The sequence below is a fragment of the Ochotona curzoniae genome, unplaced genomic scaffold, assembly GCF_017591425.1.
Source record: "Ochotona curzoniae isolate NIBS_2020 unplaced genomic scaffold, NIBS_Ocur_1.0 scaffold_2453, whole genome shotgun sequence".
Lineage (NCBI taxonomy): Eukaryota > Metazoa > Chordata > Mammalia > Lagomorpha > Ochotonidae > Ochotona > Ochotona curzoniae.
In genome coordinates, this window is record NW_024467094.1 from 13,153,263 (window position 1) to 13,176,035 (window position 22,773).

Here is a 22,773-nt window from a genome sequence, read left to right on the forward strand (position 1 = left end):
TTCATGAGGATTTGAGCTATAAAGGTAAAATGCTTGTCGTAGTAATAGGCACTGAACAACTATTATCATTATTCCTGCTTGTAATTATAAACTGAGTTTTACTGGGGGTGGAAAACTTTTTCTGCCAGAGACCATTTGGATATTTAATAACATTATATCCAGGACATGTGAGATTATAAACTTAAAAATTAGCTTGATATAAATTTATTGAATCTGAGTTCCACCTACAGGTGCCTTGAAAAGATCCAGCCAAATGATTTCATGGGCCAAACATTCCCTACCCCTGTTCTAAGATAAAGGTCATAATTTCATGTCCATAATAAATAATAAATCTTCACAATACATATTTCAGAAACTTTCAAAATTGCTGTAGCCTAGTTCTTTTTTTTTTTTAAAGATTTATTTTTTATTATTTTTTCATTGGAAAGGCGGATATACAGAGAGGAGAGACAGAGAGGAAGATCTTCCATCCGATGATTCACTCCCCAAGTGAGCGCAACGGGCCGATACTATGCCGATCCGAAGCCAGGAGCCTCTTCCGGGTCTCCCACGCGGGTGCAGGTTCCCAAAGCTTTTTGGGCCGTCCTCGACTGCTTTCCCAGGCCACAGGCAGGGAGCTGGAAGGGAAGCGGGGCTGCCGGGACTAGAACCGGCGCCCATATGGGATCCCGGGCGTGCAAGGCGAGGACTTAACCACTTGCGCCACCGCGCCGGGCCCGCCTAGTTCTTTTTTAAAAAGCAGTTAGTGATAAGATTAAAACCATTTTCAAGTATGTTAAGTGGTCAGCTAATCCATTTTTTTCTGTTTTGTTTAAATTGTACCTTTTCTTAAAATCTAGGACATGTAACTAGTGAAATCATTCTTAATATTCAACTGAGTTAGATGATGATTGCTTTAGGTAAGTTGAAATGTGAGATCTAGGGTCCCAGCAGGAAGCCTGGTGGCTGGGGTCCTCACCTTGTATACTTCAGGATCCCATACGGGTACCAGTTCTGGTCCCAGCGACCCCGCTTCCCATCCAGCTCCCCGCTTGTGGCCTGGTGGGCTGTCAAGGACCTGTGTGGTCCTGCACCTGTGTGGGAGACCTGAAAGAGGCTCTGGGCTCCTGGCTTTGGATGGGCAGAGCTCCAGCCATTGTGGCAGCTTGGGGAGTGAATCAATGGGTGAAGGATCTTCCTTTCTGTCTCTCTTCCTCTCTGTTTATCTGACTATCCAATAAAAATAGAATAAAAAGAAATATGAGGTCTATAGAATACTGAATGATTCTTCATTTTAAAGAAATAAAACTCTTGAGCTTTCTACCAGGGTGCTGTATTGCTATACACATATATGCTTACACATCTCTCTCTGCTTCTCCTTTCCTCTCCCTCTCTCTCTTCTCCCTTCTTCCCTCTTTTGCTGCTGTTATATCCTTAGCCAGATGAAATATTTTAAAAGGTTTGTTTTATTTGAAAGGTAGAGTGACAGAAGGAGACAGATTTCCTACCAACTGCTTGACTCCCCTAATGACACAGCAGGTGGGGCTGTATCAGACTGAGATAAGGAACTCCACTCAGGTCTCCACGTGAGCATTAGGCATCCCAGCACTTAGCCATCATTTACAGTTTTCTGGGTGCATTAGCAGGGAGCTGAACAGATTTAGAGCAGCTGGGACTTGAACCCATGCGGTAGTTTAACCCACTATACCATAATACTGGTACCCAGATCAAACCTTTGTAGCTAACATCTTTTGCAGCATGAAAATACAGACTATATAGATGATAGGAAAGGCATATTTGGGAAGATTACAAATAATAACACCTACAATCTTTATCCTAAATGGAGCTTATGGGTGTGTTTTTTTTTAATATAAAGATTTTAATCTATAACTTAAAAAGTGGTTGAGCAAAGTTATAGCTACTAGGCCATCACACTGGATCCCAATTTCAGCTTCTTGCTGGTGCCCACTCAGGAAAGCAGCAGGTTATGGCTCAGATGCTTGTATCCCTGCCTCCCATGCGAGAGGCTCCCATTTAGTCCCTGGCTTCAGCGTGGCCTGCCTCTGGCTGACACAGATATATGGCAAGTGAACCAGTAGACGGAATATCTTGCTACCCTTCAAATAAATACAAATTTTGAAAGTATATTTCTCTTCCTTTTCCTTTTAATGATTTCCACTGACTTAGTGTTAAGCTAGAAACTTCATATTCACCCCTGGTTCTCCCTACCTCATTCAGTCAATCTTATGTCTGTCATTTTTTTTTTAATTCTTTTATTCTGGTAATCTTTACATAGTTGATTAGGGCGCAAGGGTCAAGGGTTACAGGAAAGTGGGTAAGACCATTGTTTCCACATTAACATTATTATTTTTTTCTGTATCGGGGTAAGGGAAGAGATAAAGGGAAAGGCCCCACCCAGCCTCCTACCCATCCCAGGTCCCCGACATGAGGCACGCTCCGAGGGTCCTGCTCATGCAGTTTTGATAGTTTATCAGTTCTGGATTGTTGCCAATCTCGTCCCTCCAAGCACGATGAAATCTCTTCAGAATCCACTGGCTGACATAGTCTCTTCATAGTTGGGGTTCTGAAATCAGCAGTTCAGTTGGAGGGATCCCCAGAGAAACTTTATCTGAGGTGATCCCAGACCAGATTCTTGTATGTGCTTGCCAATACAGGGTGCAGCACAGTCCATCGTTAGCTTATGCATATGCTGGTCATTGCAATTGCTGGGTCAATTGTGTTTCTACCCAGTCTTCCACACAAACCAATGGTTGTTGCAGACCAGCCCGATCCTGCCTACTTCATACTCAGCCCTCACGCAAATCAGTTGGGGTGATTCCCCATAACCCCCACCAGGCCTGCCCCCTACCCTGGTTCCTCTGTTTGCCAGTATGTACCGCAGACTTGTTCAGTCTGTCCCAAATCCCACTTAGCTCTTGTATGTATCAATGTGCTTTGAAGCCCAGTGTAACCAAACCTGCACTATTATCCAGCCCACACATAGTGGCAGGTGCTCTTCTGTCTAGCAACCCCTGCCCCAGTCCTGGTTTTCATGCTCTCCAATGGGAGTGGTAACCCAAGAGGGAGGAGCCCACTATTTTCCTACTAGGCCACTCCCACTCCCAGATTATACAGTCTTCAGTTGGTCCTGCAGTTTAACTTGATGGAATTAGCCCCCATGCCAGCTTCTGCCAGCTAATGCTGTGACAAAGCCCAACCAACCCTCACCCACTCTGATTTATGCTTCCACCAGTAGGAACAATCAGCCCAGCCTGGCTTTTCCCTGACTTAGCTCACATGAGGCCCACAGGTGTTGTAGCCCTGCCTGGTCTGGTCTGCCCCCATCCCAGCTCAGTGGGAGTGGCTGTTCAGCAGGGGAGCCCTCCATATTCGCCCTACCAGCTTTTTCCCCTCCCTCTCTGATTCTCACATGTGCTGATTGGGTTCTGCAGCACAGTTTGGTACGGTCCACCTCACCGTGGCATTTGCCAGTGAGTCTTATAGCCTGGCCCGGCCCAGCCTGGCCCTGCCCACCCCCCAATTTCAGCTGACGCTGTTGAGGGTTATAGCCTAGCTCAGCTCAGCAGGCATCCAATCCCAGCTGTAGTGTGCACTGGTATGTGTTGTGACCATACCCTGTCCAACCCACACTCTACTTAAAACTTTTACAAGTGTTTCTCTTTTAACTATTTAATATACTCAGTTTATTCAAGATGCTCATACTATAGACAGTTTTCCTTCTTTGAGTTTAAATCACAGTGAAAAGGAGATCATAAAGCATTTCAGGACTACTCCAGAGAAGACTAGTATAGTGAAAGCTGAAATATCTGCCTTCCAGGAAATTATTAGAGTAAAGATAAATCTTAAAGGAACTGGTCTTTTTTTGACAAATAATATAAGGCAAGAGCCTAAGCAGTAATTAGACTATCAAGCCTAATTATTGTTTTCTGTTAGTATACCAGATCCTTAAGTATCTAAAGCTAGTTAATATCACTTCTTACTGAGATGTTTAGGCAAAATATGAATTAGAAGTTCTGGATTTCTAGCATTTTATTACAAGAAATTTAAAATATGCAAACACACTGGAAAAATTATACAGTAACACCCAAATATATGCCCCTCTGAACTCTATAACATTTTGCTCTGCTGGGCTTACCTATCTATCCATTCCCAAACCAGAAGTTTTTAAGCAGAAAAATAGTTTTTATTTATTCTTACATGTATTTCATATATCAACTACAAGACATTATTTTTAAGAGATTTATTATTTTTATTGGAAAGGCAGATTTACAGAGAGAAGATGAAACAGAAAGATCTTCCTTCCATTGGTTCACTCCCTAAATGGCCACAATGGCTGGAGCTGAGCCAGCCCAAAGCCAGGAACTTCTTCCAGGTCTTCCATGTGGGTTCAAAGTTGACGGCTTTAAGCCATCCTTTGTTGCTTTCCCAGGCCATGAGCAAGGAAGCTGATTGGAAGTGGAGGAGATAGGACACAACCCAGCACTCATATGGTATGCTGGCACTTGTGAGTGGAGGATTAGTCAGTTGAGCTATTGTGCTGGCCTAACCACAAGAAATTTTTTTTTATTATTTTCACACATTATAAGGTATAGGTTTCTGAACGAATTTTACTTTAAAGAGGATTATCATGTTAGTAACAATATAAAAATAGGAATAGACAGATAAGCACCCACAGTCACTTGTTTAAAAGAAGGGGACAAAAGGCTCTTCTATATGCTAAGATTTTTTTTCTTAAAAGTTAAATAATAGGGCCCAGCGCAATGGCGCAGTGGTTAAGGTCCTCGCCTTGCACACCCGGGATCCCATATGGGCGCCAGTTCTAATCCCGGCAGCCCTGCTTCCCATCCAGCTCCCTGCTTGTGGCCTGGGAAAGCAGTCGAGGATGGCCCAAAGCTTTGGGACCCTGCACCCGCGTCAGAGACCCAGAAGAGGCTCCTGGCTTCGGATTGGCTCAGCTCCAGCCGTTGTGGCCACCTGGGGAGTGAACCATCGGACGGAAGATCTTCCTCTCTGTCTCTCCTCTCTGTATATCCACCTTTCCAATAAAAATAAAATAAGTCTAAAAAAAAAAACCAACCATTCCAAATATATTTAATATTTATTTTCCTTGAGATAGTATATATTGCACATCATATAAAGTATGATCATTTTTAACAACTTTCCAATAAAAATAAAAATCTTTAAAAAAAAGTTAAATAGTAAAATGTTAGAACATGAGAGTATGACATGGAATGTATGGCTATCTCTTCTTTGCTGAGTGTTGGAAACATTTCACAATTAGAAATGAATAGAAACATTTGCCATTTAATCTTCTCTCCGTCTCCTCCCACCTCCTCCCAACCAAGTATTTTTCACTTCACTTAAGATTCATTGTCTAGCTGGCCTTCTAGCTGATGTGAATTGAATAGAATTGGACAAAACTGCATCTTTTCTGTTGATTGATGCACTGACTGAAGAATGATACAAAGTGCCATCTTTTACTTAGGATTGTAGAGCATAGCTTTTGCATATTTGTTGGTTTTGCCTGACCCAGAGAGAAAAAAAAAATCTTCCAATATTGCATTTAAATTCTTTTAATATAATTCATAACATGGTTATTGAAAAGTATTTTAATTGTGTGAGTATGTGATTTTGCATGTTCGTTTGACTTCAGAGAAGAAAGACATGGAAAGTGAAATATGGTCAGGGAAACTGATACACGAAGGCTTAGGGAGATAATGATGTTGCTCCGCCAGGGCCTGGAAACTTGACCATTCTAAACAAACCACACGCTACTAAACTGCTCGTGAAAGGCCTGAATAAATCCTGCTGCAATTTGAACTTTTGGCTCCTGAAAGTCTAGAGCAGGCTTGAAAATAAAAAATAAAGCCCTACCTACTGGGTTGTGTTCCAGGTCCTCTGATAAATTCTTTGCACAGAGGTATCTATCCAAATAACAAAAGGCAGCAAAAGAAAGATGAGGTGGTGAGATGGAGTCTGAGGGGCCTTCCTATACCAAATGTGAGGAAGTGTGTGCTCAGAAAAAAGAGCCTTCCTCATTAGTGTATTGCAATTCAAGCCCAATATCTATGTTAAAAAAAAAGAATTTTTTTAAAAAAACAATAGTCTTAAGAAGGAGTGGGATGTGGTATAAAGGATCAGTCATCCAGTGCTTGTGACTTACCCAGATTTGTTCTGACAGATAAGTCTGACATGCAAGTTAGAAATATGTATCATATAAAAACGTGCATTTACTATATTATAGTTATAAAGAATTGATCATGGAATTAATCAGAAGATCCAGATCCACATCCTGCCTCTGACATTTATGTATATTACAGCAAGTTCCTTTCATTTTTTAAAGATTTATTTATTTAAAAGGCAAAGAGACATATCAACATTTTCCATGTACTTGTTAACTCCCCAAATGGCTGCAACAGTCAGGACTGTTTCCAACTTCTGTGTGTCTGTGTGTGTAAGTTTTTAATGTGATTTTTAATGTTAGGGTATAGAAGAGAATCTGGAGCCCATTTAATAGATTGTGAGGTAGGAGAAGACACTAACATTCCACAAAAAAGTAAAAAAACCAAACCTTCTGGAGAAAGAGTAATTTGATAATTGCCTTTCAAATCCTAAAATATTTAAAATATTCTGAACTACCAATTCTCCCCTTAAGATTCCATCCAAAAAATGTACTGACATACAAATAAAAATATATTTGTGCAAACAAAATGTGTGCAGAAAAGCATGTTCCTAGATGATACTGTGTACTAAGAGTAGGGAATGCCTGTTCCATGGGCTGTATAAGGTCTGGCCCTGCCAAGCAGCCACAGGGAAACTCAAAATTCAATAAATCTGTAATAGGCTAATCTGTAAGTGGATAATTTTGCATGACATATGAATGATGTTATGAGTATCCAAATGGTCCTTGGCAGAAAGGAAAGATTTCGTGTCCCTGTTGTATACAACAGTAAAGGCTAGAAATAAATGCTTACCAGTAGAGGACCGTTAAAATAAATCATACATGGTTTTAGAGCGTACTGTATACTTTTTTTAAAGATGAGGTAGCTTTATATAAACATGGGAAATGTCTAAAATGTAGTAAGTGGTGAGAAAAAGCAAGTAGCAGAATATCTATAACAATTCTGTGTATATGTATGCTTTTTAAATTCATTTTGAAAGTCAAAGTTAGAGAGCTATTTCCCTTCTGCTGGTTCCTTCCCCAGATGGCCACAACCACCAGCACTGGAGCCAGGAGCATCAACCGGGGCTCCCACCTGAACCATCTTCCAGGGCTTTTCCCAGGTCATTAGCAGGGAGTTGAATGGGAAGTGGAGCAGCTGGGACATGAACCAGCACCCATATGGAATTACCAGTGTCATTGCTGGTAGTGGCTTTATCCCACAATGCCAGCCCCACGTGTATGCTTCTTTAAAGACAATTGTAACATACCAATGTTTGCATATGCAAGGAAAACTTGTAGAAATATAAACAGTAAGCACTCTAAGTAGGATGATGGGAATGGGAAGGGTGGGTTTTATTTTACCTTTATGAATTCTAAAAAAAAAGATTTAGTTATTCAACATATATATATATAATTTCCTTTTAAAACTAATTAAACAATAAGATGTTTAAAGACTTGGCATGGAGAGTAAATGGTTAAATGTTTTGTAAAGCAGTTGGAACGTGAAAAGTGATCTATAAATACCTATTATTTTTACTAAACAATAGAGTGTAGGGCCTCTGTAACCTGAAGAAAGCAGCATTTCAGCATCTCTTCCTACAGGAGCATATGGTGGTTAAGATCGCAGAGCGTGAATGCCTGAGATGGACTCCTTGTGGAGCTGATCGGCAGATCTTTTCAATGTTCCCTGTTTCTCTTTCGGTGGAATAGCTGCATGGAAAGGACTATAAAAGGCTCAATGACATTGATCAACCCAATGTTTGAAACTATTGTCAGATATTCTTTGAAAAACAAAACAAAACTATTAGCCACATGGTGAATGCAAACAAAAATACAAAAACCATGAATGCTTTTACCAGTCTTTGTTTCCAGAGTTTTGTTTACTGTGCCTTTGACTCCATGCACTGAGATACCTTTCGGTACTGTCTGGGCCACAGATTGGAAGATTCAGTTATTATCTGGAGAATTGTATCCTATCACTTTCCAGATTAACAGGAGACAGAATGTTATGTTACTTCAGCAACAGGCCTTTTGTTTTGTAACTTTATAAGAGGGTTTCTTTTTTTCCCTTTTTGATACTCAGGGGATTAATTTGATATTTATTTCTGTAGCTCAAGCCCTTTGAGAAAACACAGAAATGCAAATGAATCCTGATTGGTGTAGTTATTTTTTCCCTTAGGCCCAACTACTTAAAGCAAAGCTATATAAACTAATTCTATTATTTGGAAACTTAAAAAATATAAACACCAAGTAAACAATGAAAATCTCATAAAATTATAAATCACAGCAGTGTGGCTGGCACTATGGCAAAGCACCTGTAGTGCCAGTGCCAGTGCTAATCCTGGCTGCTCCAATTCTGATCCAAATCCTTGCTAACATGCCTGGGAAAAGCAGTGGGCCATGGCCCAAGTCCTGGGCCAGTGCATGCACAAGGGGGGTCTGGAAGAAGCTTTAGGCTCCTGCCTTCAGCCTGACTCCAGTCCAGTCATTGCTGCCATTTGTAAAATGAACCAGCAGATTTCCGTTTTTTTTTTTTAAGATGTATTTATTTTTATGGGAAAGCCAGATATACATAGAGGAGGAGAGACAGAGAGGAGGATCTTCCATCTAATGATTCACTCCCCAAGTGACCGCAATGGCCAGTGCTGCACTAATCTAAAGCCAGGAGCCAAGAACTTCTTCCAGATCTCCCACACAGGTGCAGGATCCCAAAGCACTGTGTCATCCTTGACTGCTTTCCCAGACCACAAGCAGGGAGCTGGATAGAAGCAGGGCTGCTGGGATATGAAACATTGGTGGCTCTATGGGGTCCCAGCACATGCAAGGTGAGGACTTTGGCCACATCCCAAACCATCAGATTTCTATTACAGCTTCTATTGCTGAAAATTGACTGGCCAATTTATGGATGATGATAATAATAATAATAGTGGTATATTGTCCAAACAGCACTTTTGTCCATGTATCTTTTTTTTTTTAAGAGTTTTTTTTTAATTGGGAGGTCAGATATACAAAGGAGGAGAGACAGAGAGGAAGATCTTTTGTCCAATGGTTCACTCCACAAGTGGTCCCAATAGCCAGAGCTGAGCCGATCCAAAACCAGGAGCTGAGAACCTCTTCTAGGTCTCCCATACGGGTGCAGGGTCCCAAGGCTTTGGGCCGTCCTCAACTGCTTTCCCAGGCTATAAGCAAGGAGGTGGAAAGGGAGTGGAGCAACCAGGACATGAACCAACGTCCATATGGGATCCTGGTGCGTGCAAGGCAAGGACTTTAGCTGCTAGGCTATCATTCCAGGCCCTTGTCCGTGTATCTTAATGAACCTGTTAAGTAAATATTACCAACCTCAATTAAAGATTAAAGAAACTATATCTGGGAAAGGTTAAGATTTGCCTACAGATAAAGTATCTAAATATATATGTATTTGAAGAGAATACATAGGCACAGGAGCTTGATCCACTCCCTTACTCGCCAAATGCCTGCAATGGCTGAGGCTGAGCCAGAGTAAAGCTGGGAACTGGGAACTCAATCCACATTTCTCAGATGGGTGGCAGGGGCCCAGCTGCCTGAGCCATCACCTGCTACCTGTTCATGGGAGGAGCACGAACCGGTGCCCACATGGGGTTATGGTGCATGCAAGGCCACACTGGGCCTTGCATGAGGGCCACACTGGGCCCTCAACCTGGCATTTTAACAATTAGATCCAGTACGTGCCCTCAGGGACACTGTTTTATATTTAATTTATATTTAATTTATATTTAATTTTTTAAGATTTATTAATTTTTATTGCAAAGTCAGATATATAGAAAGAGAAGGAGAAACAGAGAGGAAGATCTTTTGTCTGATGATTCACTCCCCAAGTGACCAAAATGGCCACAGTTGAGCTGATCCGAAGCCAGGATCCAGAAACTTCTTCCAGGTATCCCATGTGGGTGCAGGGTCCCAAGGCTTTGGGCCATCCTCGACTGCATTTCCAGGCTACAGGCAGGGAGCTGGGTGGGAAGTGGGGCCGCTGGGATTAGAACTGGTGCCCATATGAGATCTCGGCACATTCAAGGTGAGGACTTTAGCTGCTAGGCTACTGCGCTGGGCCCACTGTTATAGTTTTTAAGACTTATTTATTTAATTTGAAAGGCAAAGTTGTGACAGAGAGAGATTTCCCACCATTGATTCGTTCCCCAAATGCCTGCAATGGTTGGAGCTACATCTGGGTCTCCCGTGAAGGTGCAGGGGTCCTAGTGCATGGGCCATTCTCCACTGCTTTCCAAGGTCATTAGCAGGGAGCTGGCTCGGAAATGGAGCAGATGGAACTTTACCTGGTGCCCAAATGAGGATGCCAGCACCTCAGGCAGAGGCTTAAGTTACTACATCACAACACCAGCCCTTCACTGCCACTTTGTAATGTTGTCTTCTTTCACTGTTTCCAGATTGATTATTAGAAAGGAGGTTAAGAGGGATCACTTCTTGCTCAACATGTTCATTTTCTCGGTGAATAAATGAAGGCTCATGGCTTAGGAGTTTACCTTTATGTTGCCAGACATTAAGGCCAGAGAGTAGATGTGCCAGGTACTCATTGAAATGCTTTCCATATATTGGTATAATTAATTTTCAGAATAACTTCATGGATTTAGTGCTGACGTTGAATCACAGATTAAGTAACTCTCAAAAAATCACAGCTAATAGTTACTAGGATTCAAACCCAACCTACTAATCCCTGGTCCTTTTTAACTAGAGTGCTAATGCTTTGAACTAGGTGACTGTTTATCTTAAGTGGATTACAGGCATTCCTCAGGATCTACAAATTGTAAGAGATTCCTTTCTCTAAGCCTCCTGACTTTCCTAAGAACAAAGCCTGAGACATTTGCTTGGTTTTATTATCCCATTTTACAGATGAAGTTGAGTGACTAAGCCCAAGATGTAGTTTAAGTGATCATGTTAGAACCAGAATTTTGAGGTAGGTGTTTGGCATAGTGCTTTAGACACTGCTTGAGATTCCTGCATCCCAACTCAGAGTGCCTGGGTCGAAATCCCGGCTCTGCTCCTAAGTTCAGCTTCATGCTGGTACATGCCCTGGCAGGTAGTGGGTGATGGCTCAAAGCCTTCCAGTGTCACACACACCACAGAGCTGGATTGAGTTCTGTGCTTTTGGCTTCTTCTGGCCCGGATCAGCTTTTGGTAACTTTTAGGGAAAAGAACAAACTGATAGGAGATCTCTGTCTCTACATTTCAAATAAATAAATAAATTCAGGTCCCCTGGCTTCTAACTCACTGCTTTTGGCCTCAGTTCAAGTGATCTACAATACTGAAATTTCATAACAGCATGTCCACATTCTTCACATTTTTGTGTACCTTCGGGTTTGTCCTGCAATACAATTAAGTCAGCATGTAAGTCTCCAGTGTTCACTGTTTTGTAATGGTTTTATCTTATGGAGGGATGCACAAATGCATAGTAATGCAAGCACTCTACAGATACAATAACATCTGGTACTTAATGTTTTTTAAGACTGTTAATATTTGAGCACATAAAACTGTTTTAAAGATTTTTTTTTTATTTGAAAGGCTGACTTAGAGAGAGGGGGCAGAGAGAGAGATTTTCCATGTGTTAGTTCACTCCTTAAATCGCCCCAATAGCTAGTGCTTGGCCAGACCAAAATCAGGAGCCAGCCAGGAGTTTCATCCAGGTCTCCCATGTGGGCACAGGGGCCCAAGCACTGGGGGCATCTTCCACTGCTTTTCTGGGACAGTTAACAAGGAGCTGGATTGGAAGTGAAACAATTAGGACTCAAACCAATGCCCATAGGGGATGGTAGTGTCACAGGCAGCAGTTTACTTGCTTTACCCACAATGCTGATCACTAATTCTATAAGCAGATTAACCTAATCACAGTTAATGTTGTCAACAGCCAATATTTTAGATCAGTCATATATTTGAGTCTTGAAGTGGTCAGCAAAAGACATGTCAAATCTTCCAACTCAAGTGAGAATGCAAAGAAATAGTTATTTTTCTTGAAGGTCTTTGTGCAGTTTTAAGAGAAAGGCCGCTCTGATTTCAGGTGGAGTACAAAGCTTACTTTATCGAATTCTGCTCAATTTAGTTTAGAATCAGTTTTAAATTCCTGGACGCTTCAGTGCAGAAAGCTTGCTCCCTAGACCCTTATTTCCTGACAATGGAGAATAAAGAATTAAATTGAGCTAAAACTACATTGATTGACATTTTGATACTCTGAAAAGAAGAGGGAATTTGGCTCAACTTTTAAAAACAAAGAAATGATCATTTCCTTGAAACTATCCCAGTTTACAAAAGTGATTTACTTTTTTTGTTTGTTTGTTTAAAAAAAAAAAAAAAGAGTACATACTGGTAAGCTCGGGAACCAGGGCAGGAGATGGGCCTGGTAGGGGTTATTGTGTGTTGCTTCAGCTAGGCTTCAGCTCCCACTGGTTTGTGTGGGGGTTGAATGTGTGGTGGGCAGGATCAGGCTGGACTGCAACACCCATTAGTTTGCATAGGAGACAGAGCTGGAAACAGAACTGACGCAGCAATTAGAACTAACAGTGTGCGCATAGGCCGATTTGGGCAACGGACGGTGCTGGACCCTGTATTGGCATTCACAGCAATAATCAGATCTGGGATCACTTCAGATAAGTTTCTTTGAGAATCTCCCCTGCCAACTGAACTGCTGCACTTAGAACTTCAACCATGGAGGAAATTGCATGTTCCATGGCCTGACCATGGAATACATGTGAAAGAGCTGGGCCTCTTCAGTGTCTTAGAGCAGTGGACAGCATATCCAAATGCACATGGAGGATATGGCAATACATTAGAGCCTGTTGAGGACACCTGGTACCATAATAGAAGATGGAGGACAAAACAAATTGTTCAACTACCTCAGCAAACAATTGGCAGTGAATACCTGGGCAAACAGAGACTGTAAGGTGACTATGTCAGCCAGTGGAGTCTGGAGAGATTTCATCGTGACTGGAATGGCAAGACTGGCAGCAATACAGAGTTGTTGAGCTATCAAAACCACTTGAGCAGTGCCCTTGGAGCATGCCCCAACTTGGGGACCCTGGATGGTTGGGAGGTTAGGTGTGGTTTCTCCCCTTATCTCCCTCCTGTCCCCAGTTATAGGAAGGAAAAAACAGAATGTCAAAACAATGGTTTTACCCACTTTCCTCTAGCCCTTGACCCTTTGCACATTAATCAAATATGTAAAAATTATCAAAAATAAAATTTATACAATTAGAAAAATGAAATATTAAGAGAAGCATATTTTAGCACTTTCCTATATTACAGTGGAAAGGAAAAATTTGAATTTGTAAGGCTTTTTAAAAGATGTGGATGTGGGTGATTACACAGTTTCCTGGGCTGAGTGGGCACATTGCTGAATGAGATCATTTTGAGAGGAAACCAAAAGATTATATACTTTGGAGCATCACTATAGGAACTTAACTATTTATTTCTTTAAGCTTTTATTTTGTTTGTAAGTCAGAGAGAAATCAAAAGCTTCCATCCCCTGTTTTACTCCCCAAAATATACACAACAGCACCACCTGAGCCAGGCAAAAGCTATGAACTCCATCCTGGTTGTCCACACAGGTGGCAGGGGACAAAGTACTTTGGGCCATCTTCTTCTTTTTTTTTTTGCTTCCCCAGGCTCCTTAGTGGGCAGCTGGCTCTTATGGGATGCCACCATGTGGCACATGGCCACTTAACCCAAGCCCCAAGAAACTTTTATAAAAGACAAGTATACACACTTACAAAATCTTTACCTCTAGTGTCTTTAACTACAAGAGATATTAAGTTTGAATTAAGATACATTTCCTGCTGACTTTCAGACAGACACAAAAGATTACCACTGCCATAATCTTTCCTAACTGTATCATTTAGTGTTGACTTCAATAAGATCCCATCTCTGCAGTGTCTTGAAAGGAACTGGACTCACCTTAATAGCACTATCCTAAAGTGTCTATTGCCATTTTTGATCACAGCAGGAGGCTGTAATAAATTACAGCCTGGAAGGAGTTCCAAACTGGCAAGTTTGCCAGATATTTTAAGCAATTTATTTTGGGGTGTATCAGCAAATTTTTTTTTTCTCACACTGCCATTTGCTGACACAGCCTGAATAAATCTTTCAAACATTTTCCTTCCTCGAGACAGATGAAGATGATGAACCCTTAGATCAATGTTTCCATTAACTCTTCACTTGCCCCCTGGTTCCTTCCTGATACTAGATCTCCAGGAAACTTAAAATCTTCCCCCAGCATGAGTTTCAACATTTCAAGTTCATCAGTGTTTTGGCAACAGCTTTATGGGAGGATCAGCTAATAACAACAGCACCAACAAAATGTGATTCTGATTTTAGACACAGAATTTATCATTTGAATTGATTATTTTATTACTGGTATTTTGAAAATTGCCAACGTTCCCAACAGACTTAAAATCTGGAAACTTCCCTTTTTTTTTCTTGATTCCAGCATGCTGAGTCTTAAAGTGACTCCTTAATTTCAGTCTGTTTTCTCTGCTGATTGGTCAGTGGAGTACCTTTTTTAAATTGATGAGTATTCCATTTCTGGCTCTAGAATTCTTAAAAAGAGTCATTCATTTTAGACCAGTAGTCAGAAATGGCTAAAAATAGGAATTCCTTGCATCATGAGGCTGGAAGGACAGGAGATAAGGAAGCTGATTTTAATGGAGTGTCTGCATCCTGACAGCCCTTTTGTACACCACTACACATTATACAAGGGGGAAAAAATTAGGAGGGCCTGGTGCTATGGCTAAATCCTCACTTTGCAGGCACTTGGATATCATATGGTGCCAGTTCTAATCCCGGCAGCCCCGCTTCCCATCCAGCTACCTGCTTGTGGCCTGGGAAAGCAGCAGAAGGTGGCCCAAAGCCTTGGGACCCTGCACCCACGTGGAGACCCAGAAGTTCCTGGCTTCTGACTTCAGATAGCTGTTATGGCCACTTGGGGAGTGGGCCAGCAGATGAAAATCTTTCTCTCTGTCTTTCCTTCTCTCTGTAAATCTGCATTTCCAATAAAAATAAATAAATCTTAAAAGAAAAAAAAACACAGGAAAAAATCTCTTTTTCACCAAGCGCTGGTTCCTGTTCAGGTGAAAGGCATTGCTCAGGTGAGTTGGAAGCAATATGGTAAATTAAGTCAGCAGAAGATAAGGGAATACCAGTTGGTACTTGGGTCAGGAGTCAGTCCCTGTCTGGATGACATAATTCCCTAGACCATAACCATTTCCACAAGTGTAAAGTGAGAATATAATCTCTACCCTGTATCCTCAACCTGGGGAGTCTCGAATCAGCCAGTGTTATGGTACAGTAATACCTTAAGCTGCTGCCTGGACTGTCGGCATCCCTTATCCCAGTGCTGGTTTGAGTCCCAGCTGCCCCACTTCCCATCCAGCATACCTGCTGTGTTCCCGGAAGGCATCAAAGGATGGCCCAGGTACTTGGGTCCCTGCTACTGGCTGCTGGCTTATACTTAGCACACACCTAGTTGCTGCCATTTGAGGAATGAACCAGCAGATCTGTCACTCTTCTCTCTCTCTTGCTGATGTTCCTTCTCTGTTACTCTGCCTTTCAAATAAATACATCTGGTGAAGGGGGAAAAAAAACACTCAGGTCTAAATCCTGCCCTTGAGAGGGGATTGGGCTTTTAAAGTAATTCCTATAGGCAGCTAAGGCTGTGAATCCTTGATCTGGAGGATGATAGGAAAGCCTCTAAAAACTGATTTACAAAGGCTGGGAGATGTTACTGATGATGTAAATAGGAGGGGTTTATACCCCCATTCATATCTTCAACTGTTAAGACAAAAACTAGGGGCCTATACCTTGACCTTGCCATTACGCCACTGCCCAACAGTGCCATGCCATCGGAGTCCAGTTCCAATTCCGCTCCCTGATAATGCACCTGGGAGAGCACCATTGGATGACTCAAGTGCTTGGGCCCCTGAAATCACGTGGGAGACCGGGAAGAACCTCCTAGCTCCTGTCATAGCCATTGAGGTCATTGGGGAAGTGAACCAGCAGATGGAAGATCTCTCTAACTCCGTCTTTCAATTTAAAAAAAAAATCTTTAATATATATGTAGTTATATATGTTTTATATTAGCTAATGCTTAAATTCCTCCAGCACAAAGGAAGCGGCTAGTATTTGTTGCGTTTGGGAATAGACCGCCTTTTAAAGGGGGTTGGTTCAAAGCACAATGTATGGAGCCGTTTAACAGGCAAGAACTCTTCAGCTGAAATAGTCCTCCTTTGGGCAATGCCCACCTCATTCGCCCACTTCCTACTGGCTTCACTCGCTCACCCAAACAAAGGTGTTTTGGGGTTGCGGCTCACCCTCGGCCGACCCCTCCCTCGCGCCTCAGCGCTCCGCCCTGGCCCCGGCGCCCCGCCCCGGACGCGGGCGGAGGAGGGCTGCTGCCGGCGCCGGGCTCAGACTGCACAGCCCAAGGCCGGGGCTTCGGCGGCTCCGCTCGGCCGCCGGGAGCCCGCGCGTCCGGCCCGCCGACTTCCCAGCCAGCGCTCGGTGCCCGAGCCGGACCGGGGCCAGCATGCCGCGCTGGGCGCCCTGAGCCGCCTCCATGACCCTGAGCACGTTGACCCGCGAGACCAAGGCGCCCCGTCCTGCACCTGTAGTCCCCGTGACCCCGAAATGATCCCTTACTTCTCTGCCAACGCGGTGATCTCGCAGAACGCCATCAACCAGCTGTGAGTCCGCTGGGCGCCCTCCCGCCTACGCGAACGCCGGGAAAGTTTGCTTTTCCCCAGCATCCTGGTGGAGCGAGCCCAGCCGGCGGGGCCGAAAGTGCAGCCTTGTGCTTGGAGTCTCGCGGCGACCGGGGTGGGGGGTGAGAGATCGGGTGGGAGCAGAAGGTGCCGCCCGGGGTGGAAGGATGGGAGTGGAGAACGCCTGGTAAACTTTGAGAGACTCTGAAAGTGGCGTTGTCCGCGAGAAGTCTGTGGTGACCGGGTGACAGCTCGAGACCCGGGTGAAAGGTGGTCGGTGGAGTCGGGCAACCGGCCGGAAACGCGAGGGACGCCCTGTGGCTCCTGCTGCTCCTTCTTTGTTGTGTGTGCAGGGGTTTGTTTGTTTGTTTCGAGGGAATTTTGTGCGTGACCTTAAGTTGGAAGTCGTTCACACAAAGAATAGCAGTCCGTTCCTCACGGGAATTTTTCGGAGAACTAGACTTGAGAGCGATTTAGCTGTTTCCCTTTTATCTCCACCTTACTTACTGCGCGCTCACCGCTATGCTTGCATGCACTCCTTCATTGACTGTAGTGCAGGATTGAAACGCTTCCTTTTATCGTCACCGTTTTTTGAAATCTCTAGAATTGCCATTCCCTTCCACAGTGGTTTAGCTATCCCTAAGCGCTGTGTTGCTGAAGCTTGTGGTTCATCTCACCTCACAGTTGGAAAGCTCAGAGGAGGGGAGCTCCACCTATTGAAGCCTTATCCTAGAACCACTGGAGTGGTTTAAGGTTACCTGAGATAGCAGCAGTGTGCCGTACTGTGCTGGCGCTCCCGCAGCAGTGTTTTCCGAGCAGTCATCTGCTGAGGTTTTACCAGACTCCCAGCACTTAAGCAAAGCTGCCGCCTCCCTCCCAGTCCAGCCCTTCAAGAACTTCTTTAATGTCCAGCGGCTGAAACTTTCCGTTATCTCTTGTTAAAGGTCCAGAGAATAGCATGTAATCTATATGTGATCTTACACTTAATTTATTATTTTAATTTTACAGGAAAGGTATTTGTTCCCGCAATCAAATTAAACTTGAGTTTCAGTTTTTTCTTTTGTGTTGGTTCGTGATCTAACACCGTAAAAATGTTTACCAAAAAAAAAAAGGAGGGGGAAGGAAAAAAGAAAAGTGTTGTGACTGCCATGTAGTATGATTCTACACAATTAAATAGACTGCTTTACTTCCAGTTTTCCTTTAAAAGCCAGGGAAGCAGGAGAATGGAATGGAAGAGAAAGGATAGCCATCTCAAATGAATGGTGTTAATAGTACTTAAAAATGCTATTTGTACATGTAGTGGGATATTTCAGCCTTAAAAAGGAGATATTGACAGGTATGTAGAGTAATTGGATACAGAAGCAGCCGGTAGCATGCCAGTTACTTTAAGTTGAGTGAGAAATTCGTGTTTAAAATTTAACTAGTAGCTGCCATTTGTCTACCAGTTGTCACTGAGATAAAAGAGTGTAATATATACTATCTCATCTAATCCTCACTGCAGCTCTGTGAACTAATTTGTTCTATTTGTAGGTAGTAAAGCTAAGAGAAAAGTTAAGTGATTACACAAGGCTATAAAGCTGGTAAATGACAAAACCATCCATAGGGTCCAGGTCCACTTCCTTGAGTAATACTGATAACCACTATAAAAATGATGTTTCCTCTCTGTAGTACCAAGGTCATTTTTGAGACTTTGCTTACATCTTAAACTTAGTGAAAGTGTATTTGCTATCCTGAGTTTTATTGCTTAGACAAACATTAAAGAATTTGTAGAATATTTTTTATTTTTTGTCTTTTGTTAGTTAAAGAGACTTGTGGTTTACTTATCTGACTTTTGGCTAAAATCAAGGGAAGAAATTTGCAAGAATTTTTACTTCTGAACTGCAGCTGTTAATATTGCTTTAAAGATCTTCTTAAATCACTTATAATATTGCCCAGCTGATCATTTTAAAAAATCATTGGAGAAACACCTAATAAAATCTGAAGTTTTGTGACTTAAAATATCCATTATTGGTACCTGTTACAGAACTTTTTAGTTTGGGGTCCATGGTCAACTTGAGGTCTATGAAAATGTTGGGTAGATAAATACACTTTTTAAATCTTATTTTGCAAGTAATGTGACCTCAGAAAAGGTTAAGGAACACTTTCCTAAAAAAAAAAATGGAATACATAATTTATTTACTTGAAAGGCAGAGTTATAGAGAGGGAGAAACAGAGGAAGAGAGAAACATCACCCGTCTACTGGTTTACTCCCCAGACAGCTGTGATGGCTGGGGTTGGGTCAGGCTGAAGCTAGGAGCTAGGGTGGTTCTCGTGTGTGTAGGTATAGAGGTTCAAGCACTTAGGTCACCCTCTGCTGCTCCCCCAGGTACATTATTAGCAGGGAGCTGGATGGGAAATGGAGCAGCTGGGGCTGGAACTGGCACCCATATGGCATGTCCATGCCATAGGCACTGACTTAATTTGCTATGCCACAGCACCAGCCCCGAACACTGTTTGTTCTAGGATTGGTACTATAAATTTCAGTCACTGTGAACATTTTCCTATGGTGCCTAAAATATAGATAGCAAAAACTAGCAGGATTAACTTAAAAGATTCATAATGAGAGTTGTAAAAAAACAAAGAAAAGATTTGTGTATTTTTATTGAAAAGACAGAATTACCAAGAGAGAAGGAGAGACAGAGAGATTTTCCATCTGCTAGTTCACTCCCCAAACTGCTGCAACAGCTGTAGCTGAGCAGGTCAGAAACCAGGAGCCAAGTGCCTCTTCCAGGTCTCCCACATGAGTACAGGGACCCAATGAATTGAGCCATCTTACCCTGCTTTTCCAGGCAGTAAGCAGGAAGCTGCATTAAATGGAGTAGCTGGGACTTGAACCAGGAGCTCAGGCAGAGGCTTAGCATACTACACCACAACCTCTTCTTTGTTTCTGATCTTTTCATTTTTGTCTGTGGTATATATAAGGTAAAATTATAGCTTAGCTGAGATATTGCTGCATTTTATTGATTATCACATTATCATTATTAGATTGAAGTTTACTCTTGCCAGGAAAAACATTCACCAATGTGAATTTTTTTAAAGATGTATTTGTTTATCTGAAAGGCAGAGTTAGAGCAAACCAGCAGAGTTTCTCTCCACTGGTTTACTCCCCACCTGGCCAGCCAGAGCTGAGATAGGCGAAAACCAGGACCCACTAATTCTCCAGGTCTTCCACGTGGGTGCCAGGGGCCCAGGCACCTTCTGCCCTCCCAGATGTACAGCAGGGAACTCAACTGGAAGTGGAAGCCTAGGATTGGGACCGGTGCCTATATGGGATGCCAGCAACACAGGTGCTTCAGTGAACATTAAGAAACGATGAAGCTCAAGTGTTACGCCTAGTGGTTAGGATGCCCATTTCCCTTATCAGAATACGTGGGTTTGAATCCTACCTCCAGCTCCCCAATTCCAGCTTACTTCTTTAAAAAAAAATTTTTTTTAATGTTGTTTTCATAGTTGAGCGGGATACACATGCATGTTGGCATGTGATTAGGGTGGGGAGGGTCAGGTACAAGAAGATGGGTGGGACAAATGGTTCAGATTTGGTTTCTTCTTCTGTGTCCACAGGGGAGCATGGGGAGAGGGCTGCTCCTTGCTGTCACACTACATCAGCACCTAGAGAAGGGGTGCAGTCATATGATGATGTGGTGAAGAGTGTTCCGAAAGTGTTGCTTGAATAGTTTTGATAGTTCTGAAGAGTTGTTGGCAGCAGGTAATATCTCAGCTAATCAGTTTCCTCCCTGGGGAGGTCTGGCTGGGGTTCTGGGCTCCTGGCTTCAGCACAGGCTAGCTAGCCTGACTGTTGTGAGCACTTAAGGAGTTATCAGTGACACAAGCTGCCTGCTTCTCTCTCTCAAAAAAAAAAATAAAGTAATAATCAGCTTCATCCCAGAAACAAAGAATAGTTACTATAATAAACACTGATCCTACCAGGGAAAGAGATGTTACAAACCCATAGGATCATCTGACCAAATTTCAGGAGTCCTAGATGAGAGTCATCAGAATGGTCATGAAGGTCCAGTGCGGCAGCCTAGCAGCTACAGTCCTCACCTTGAATGCGCTGGGATCCCGTATGGGCACCGGTTCTCATCCCAGCTGCCCTGCTTCCCATCCAGCTCCCTGCTTTTGGCCTGGGAAAGCAATGGAGGATGGTCCAAAGCTTGGGAGCCTGCACCCATGTGGGTGACCCAGAGGAGGCTCCAGGCTCCTGGCTTCAGATCAGCTTAGCTCTGGCCGTTGCAACTCCTTGGGGAGTGAATCGTCAAAAAGAAGATCTTCCTCTTTGTTTCTCCTCCTCTCTCTATATATCTGACTTTCCAATTTAAAAAAATAAATCTCTTTAAAAAATGGTCATGAAAAGTTCCCCATGCCTTTTATGAAAATATACATGCATTAAAAAAAGAAAAGGATTTATTTGAAAGGCAGAATGACAGAGTGGGAGGGAAAGACAGAGGCTGTCCATCCTCTGACTGCCCAATGGTAACAGCCGTCAGGTGTGTCAGGAACTCCATCCGTGTCTCCTGCATATGGGTGGCAGGGACCATAGTACTTGAGCCCTCATCTGCTGCTTTCCCAGTTCCTTTGGTAAGATGCTGGGTGGAAAAGCAGCTGGATTCAAACTGGCACTTGTATGTGGGAATCCCAGAATTGCAAGCAGAGCTCCACCTGCTGCTCCACAAAGCCAACCTCTGCACATATTTTTTAATAAAGCAAAAATCTGAGAGGCAAGAATTTCGGCACAGTGGGTTGACCCACAGCTTAGGAGGCCCGCAACCCATTTTTGAATGCTTGGTTCCAGACTGACTTGTTGGAGCTCCTGATCCAGCTTGCTGCTAGTGCACCTGGAAAGCTGCAGCTGAAGGCTCAAGCATTTGCTTCCTGCCACCCACATGGACAACCTAGATGTGGTTCCTGCCTTGTGCCTGGCCTGCTCCTGCATGTTGTAACCTGTTGGTTTGTGAACCAGCAGATGATTGTCTTGATCTCTTTCAACTCTGTCTTTCAAGGAAGTAAATTCAAAACAAAACAAAAACAGTAAATGCTTTGGGAAATAAGTGGCCATGTTCTAACAAGTTCAGGGAAAGGTCGAAATTTTTAAATAAAATACTGACAAAAACTGCCTTGAAAATGTTGCCACTCTGAGAAACTTCTCATTGAAATTCTTCAGAGGCAGACCTTTAGCCTAGTAGTTAAGCTACCCATATCTCACATCAAAGGACCTGTGTTCAATTCCCAGCTCTGGTTTCTAGCTCCCACTTCCTGCTAGTGCAGTCTCCCAGAGGAAGTAATGATGGCTCAAAATTAAATTATTTCCTCTTTGTAAGGGAGATCCAGATTGATTTCCCAGCCGCTCCCATCCCCTGTTCCGCCTCCACCCAGCTTGTTTGCAGGCATGCAGATTTTGTTGATGAGTTTATCGTAAACTTTTTCTTCTTGCCTAAAGTATTTATTTACTTGGTTTCATATGCATTTGATTTCTTGGCTGCACATCAGCATTTTCTAAAGCTCAAGCTCAACAATAAGAGAAACATTGAGAGTTACTTACTCAAAATGCATTTTTTCATAAAATTGAAAAGTAGAAGCACTTTGGTACTAGTATTAGTTTTAATGCTTTCTTGGATAACTGGGTAACTTGGTAGTTATCCAAGTGATTTCATATGCTTCTTTACCAAACCTTAAGTTTACATCAGTATCCCCTGAAGGGCTTGTTAGAAACACAAGTTGCTGCTCACACCTCCCGGAATTTCTAATTCTGTAGTTCTGGTTGTGGCTACAGAGTTTGCATTTCTGTTAAGTAACTGAATCATATTGATGTTGCTAGTCCAATGCCCACACTTGGGA

The 22,773-nt window shown here is 42.8% G+C and overlaps 1 protein-coding gene across 4 annotated transcripts in view; it reads left to right on the top strand.

The window, feature by feature from the left end:
- Positions 1-22,773, top strand: part of SSH2 (slingshot protein phosphatase 2) — a 213,160-nt gene that overhangs the window by 95,116 nt on the left and 95,271 nt on the right. Inside the window, exon 1 of one of the 4 annotated variants that reach the window (XM_041000222.1) lies at positions 16,254-16,881. The exons of the other annotated variants lie outside the window; for them this stretch is intronic. Within the exon in view, the coding sequence (XP_040856156.1) occupies positions 16,433-16,881 (449 nt within the window). The 5' untranslated portion in view covers positions 16,254-16,432. Of the gene's footprint in view, positions 1-16,253; positions 16,882-22,773 lie in introns of those variants that run through there. 4 annotated transcript variants of the gene reach the window in all.